The sequence below is a fragment of the Gavialis gangeticus genome, unplaced genomic scaffold (genome assembly GCF_001723915.1).
Source record: "Gavialis gangeticus isolate Ggan-Ray unplaced genomic scaffold, GavGan_comp1, whole genome shotgun sequence".
NCBI classification, from domain to species: domain Eukaryota; kingdom Metazoa; phylum Chordata; order Crocodylia; family Gavialidae; genus Gavialis; species Gavialis gangeticus.
Genome location: NW_017729025.1, coordinates 97714373 through 97719012, shown reverse-complemented (window position 1 = coordinate 97719012; position 4640 = coordinate 97714373). Strand labels below are relative to the sequence as shown.

Here is a 4640-nt window from a genome sequence, read left to right as displayed (position 1 = left end):
GTGAGGTGGTGCAGGCTCCCACCCTGGGGGTTTTTAAGAGGAGGTTGGATGACCACCTTACTGGGGTCGTTTGACCCCAGTGCTCTTCCTGCCATGGCAGGGGATCGGACTAGATGATCTGCTCAGGTCCCTTCCGACCCTAGAAACTATGAAACTAGTTTAGCAATATCCGTGTTGGGGGGTTGCACTGGTTTAACTTGACTCATTAGAAATTCATGTAATTAAACTTGTGCAGCTTTTTGTATAGCTCAGGGGTTTGCCAGTCCTCAGCCTTTTTATGCTGAGGACTGGCAAACTGTGGACCAGAAGCAATCATGGACAGGCAAACTGCAGACTAGCAAGGACTGGCATACTGTGGGCAGCCAGTAAATTATTATCCGTAAAAGGGTTGGCTGCCGGTCTGCAGTGTGCCAGTTGCTTCCAGTCTGCAGTTTGCTGGTCCGTGGTCACTTCCGGTCCATGGCTGTCAACCCTTCATGGCCTGGTACCAGACTGTGGCTCAGGGGTTGGGAACCCCTGGTATAGATGAGTCATTTGAGAAATGTGATTAGCTCCTTTTCACAGTATGGCTGTAGACTGATGGTCAGCTTATTAAATGGAGATTAGAAAAGATACATTGCAGTTATGGATTTTGGTGCATTCTTGAAGTGTCTGGAAGGGTGGTATTTGGAAGGCACCTTTTGGTGATCAGTGCATTTTTCTGAAGATGGCATAGTCACTTTCCATAGATACAGTGTAAGAGTTTAATTTCCTACTATAGCTTGGAGGGGAGAGGGGGCACTTAGGTTGAGAGCAGTATAGGGGTACTGACAGTACTAGGAGAAAGTAATATAATTATAACATGAGGTAACCTGTCACGTAACTGAGGAACACACATTCTTTGTCATGTTCTGGGAACTCTTCTAGGCATGTCAAAATCCGGTACAGCTGATTAGCGCTTCCCCCCCTAGTGGTTTCAGTAGAGGCCAGAGAGTATGGTGGGGGCTGGAATTTTCCTCTCGCACACGGAGAGGCTAGGACTGAGATCTCATGGCAGCGTGTGTGGTAAGTGAAAGTCTGTCCTACTGCAGTACATGATCTGGAGCTAAGCAGAGGGTTTAGTCTCAAGGGTTTCCTGGTTTTACTTTTCCTTATATTCAGTTAAGGTTAAGCTTTTCTCTGCCTGAATGATTAAGCAGAGCCTTGAAGTGCAGTGGGCTTGTAACACATCTATATCCAAAAGGGCTTTGAGATTTGGTACACTCACTGGTTGAATTTTCTCCTTTTTTTGCTTCTTTCATTCTCCACAGGCGCTTCCTGTCAGTTAAGCAACAAAACAAGCCTCACAACCTTGAACCCAGCTACAGCCCCTTGCTCAGCAGTAACAATGCTGCAGGAGATGCGATAATAGCAAGCGCTTCTGTGCAACCTACATGGGTCCCACACAGCTCGCCACACAGGATCATGGGAAGAGGGTGGCAAGTGTATTTGAGATGGAGGAAGGGTTTTCACTTTTCTCTAGTTCAGAGAACCCATCAGAGCATACAGGTAAGATTTGACAGTCTGTTACATACACACAGCGCAGAGGTGCTCAAGGAATTGTAAACTGATTTATAATGCTCGGGGCTGCTGGTAACAGGGAGTAAGAGAGGACTTAGAAGTTGGTGGGAGTTCTCCAGGAGGTCTTTAAATGTAATGTATTGTGTATACCTGGGCTTGATATTGTCCCCTTATGGTTGGGGCCATAGAGTATAAAAGGGACCCTCTCCTGTCTTTTTCTGTTAAAGAAAATAGAATAAAAAGGTGCCTATGTTATATCACATTGCTAAACTACAACAGGTGACAGCTACACAACAGTTTAGTATTACATTAGCAAGCCAGTACCAGGCATCTGCAAATGAGACATGAGGAGGCAAATAGAAATGGGGTGAAAGAAACTTCCACTAAAACCTACAAAGAAACACTGCAATTCAGACAGATCAAACTTAAAAAAGAATGAGTGTCTGAAGATACACAGCAGAAAATAGCACAAGGTCATGAAATCAAATTGAAATTTTATCAGACAAGAAGAATACAAGAACAATGACTTCAGGAGGTGTATACCAGAAAGAATAAAGGCTAGAAAGATGTCAGGCAGGGCAAGCTAGATTGTATAGACAAAATGGCAGCTGTTGTACAGAATGCCACCTTGCAGAGACATATGAAGACATGGCATAGCATACCAGACAGTTACCAAAAAGAAGCAGTCTAACCAAGCAATCAAGGACTATAAAGCCAGTTTAATAATTAAGACATCAGAACAACTACATTTATGGAAATAAAACTGTAATCAAATAGTAAATGGTCAACTCAACTCAGTAGTCAGAGAGGATTTATATATAAGCTGAACTAGGATCAGTCAGTGAAGTGGAAGTATAGAAAGCAGTTATGTTAAAATTGGAGTGAAAAAACTATTTATGTAGTGAAGCTGCCAAAGAAAGAAGACCTCAGTCAATGCAAGAACTTTGAGGACAGTGAAAGGCTCTCCATCCCAAGTCAAGTGTTTACATATTATCCTAGATCAGTGCTAATCAACTATTGGGCCTCATGAGCCAGATGAGTGGTACAGAGCACGTCTATGCGCTGGATCAGGCCCCTGAGGCTTGGCACTGCCCCTTCCCTACCCCATGTATCAGGAGTGGGTCTTGGGGACCCAATCCTATGCCCTGTTTGCTTGGATTGGGTCGGGGTCTGTCGACACCTGTGTCAGGATTGGGTTGTGGGCACCAGTAATGCTGCCTCCTACCTCCCCCCTCCACATCTTGGGATTGGGTCCCAGGACCTCAGTGCTGCCCCCTCATAGCCCCACCAAAATGAGATTGGGCCCTGGGGCACATCACTGTCCACATCCAGCCCTGTATGCTGGGATCAGGCACCAGATACAGTGTGCAGGGCCTAGAGCTCCTGTGGCTCCTGGGGGAATGGTGTCATTTTGCTCCCACCATTAAATTTCTGGACTCATGGGGAGTCCCATGAGCTGGATGACACAGTGCTATGGGCTGGATCTGGCCCATGGGCCAGAGGTTGAGCATCCCTGCCCTGGACAGAGTAAAGAAAGCAGAAGTATTGAGGCAATGACACGAACAGGCAACATTCAGATGAGAAATCATGTGTGAATGAAATAACCCCATGTCACAGGCCAGCTGAATAGCAGTCACCACTCTCTATGTGAATTTCATTGCCTTCCAAAAAGTACTGATAAAATAGATGGAATAGTCCGATAAAAGGTTGTCACAGTGGGATCCCTTCAGAAATTTGTGAGCATCATCCAGAGTTACTATGAAAATGTATGTAAAGTATTATATAATAGCAAACTGACTGAAGTATTTGAGGTAACTACACACATCAGACAGGGATATGTTTGTCACCCATAATCTTCCTATTGGTAACAGAGTGGGTAATGAAAAAAAGTGGAATATTTTAATAGAATGCAGTGGACTCCTAAACAGCTTGGAGGACCCTGATGTTATATTTTTTCTCTTGTACCTGATCCTCAAATTTGTGAGCCCAAGGGAGTGACCCTAGATTTGTGCATAGTTATTGGGATCAAAAATCAATGTAGAAACAACTAAAACCAGGAGAATCAACATGTTCCAAGAAACAAGAATAACAGTTACTGAGCTGGGCATCAAAGTTTGGCCACTCGGGTGTCTTAGCTTCACAAGCAAAATGGGTGGACACAACAAAGATACTAAAACCAGGATAATAAAAGCCAGGCATGCCTTCATAACTCTGCAAATAACCCAGTGGAGCTGTGCCTGCAAATTAAACTCCATATGTACTTAACACCAGTGTAAAGGCTTCCTTTGTGCATGGTGCTGAGGTTGGGAGGCTAATTGAGACCCTGCTACCTGAACTTCAAGGCTTCATAAAATGCTACCCTTTACAAATCTATAGCCTCTGGTGAGTAGTAGAAATCACTAAATGCTACAATAGAGGACAAAACAGAAGCTGATATGACTAGAAATAAAGGACCAAAAATGGGAATAGCTGGGACACACATGGAAGAAGGACCCAAATATTACCACAAGGCAGGTGTTAGACTGGAATCATTAACCTAAGAGGCATCTGGGTAGTAGGTCTGTGTGAAGTGGAAAGTATTCGTTTCGGATTTACATTCGGCAATTCTGAGGGATGATGATTTGATTTGGAAATTCAAATCGCTGTGTCTCTTCTATTTGGCTGAATCTGAAGATATTCAGCACCGAATCTTATTTGGCCATAGACTATACAGGCAGGCAGTGCTGGTGGAAGCAGCTGGAGGACCAGCCAGACAAGCCTTAGCTTGAGCTGGCAGCCCTGGGAGAAGTTGCAGCTTGTCCAGCTGCTCCTCCAGTTGCTCCCTCTGCTGGGGCGAGGCAGACAGTGCTGGCAGCCCTGGGACAAGCCACGGAGGATGGCGGATCAGGTGCTAACAGGGCTTAGCTTCCCAAAATGCAGGATAGTGGTAGGGCTGCAAGGCAGTCTGGTGGCAAGCTTCTCGCAGCTACAGCTGGGGTGGGGAGGGAGTGGGAGTGGGTCTGGGCCTGGGGCAGGCACTGCGCAGCCGGTGGGGTGTGGGACTGAGCTGCGGCTCCTACTGCTACGCACACCCCAGGAAGCATGGGGAGGGGGGGGGGGGG

At 45.8% G+C, this 4640-nt stretch overlaps 1 protein-coding gene across 2 annotated transcripts in view; it reads left to right on the top strand.

The window, feature by feature from the left end:
- NR1H3 (nuclear receptor subfamily 1 group H member 3) overlaps nucleotides 1-4640 on the top strand; it is a 53903-nt gene that overhangs the window by 23888 nt on the left and 25375 nt on the right. For both annotated transcript variants that reach the window (XM_019519265.1, XM_019519266.1), the window contains exon 2: nucleotides 1290-1527. In XM_019519265.1, the coding sequence (XP_019374810.1) occupies nucleotides 1413-1527 (115 nt within the window). In that variant the 5' untranslated portion in view covers nucleotides 1290-1412. The remainder of the gene's footprint in view (nucleotides 1-1289; nucleotides 1528-4640) is intronic.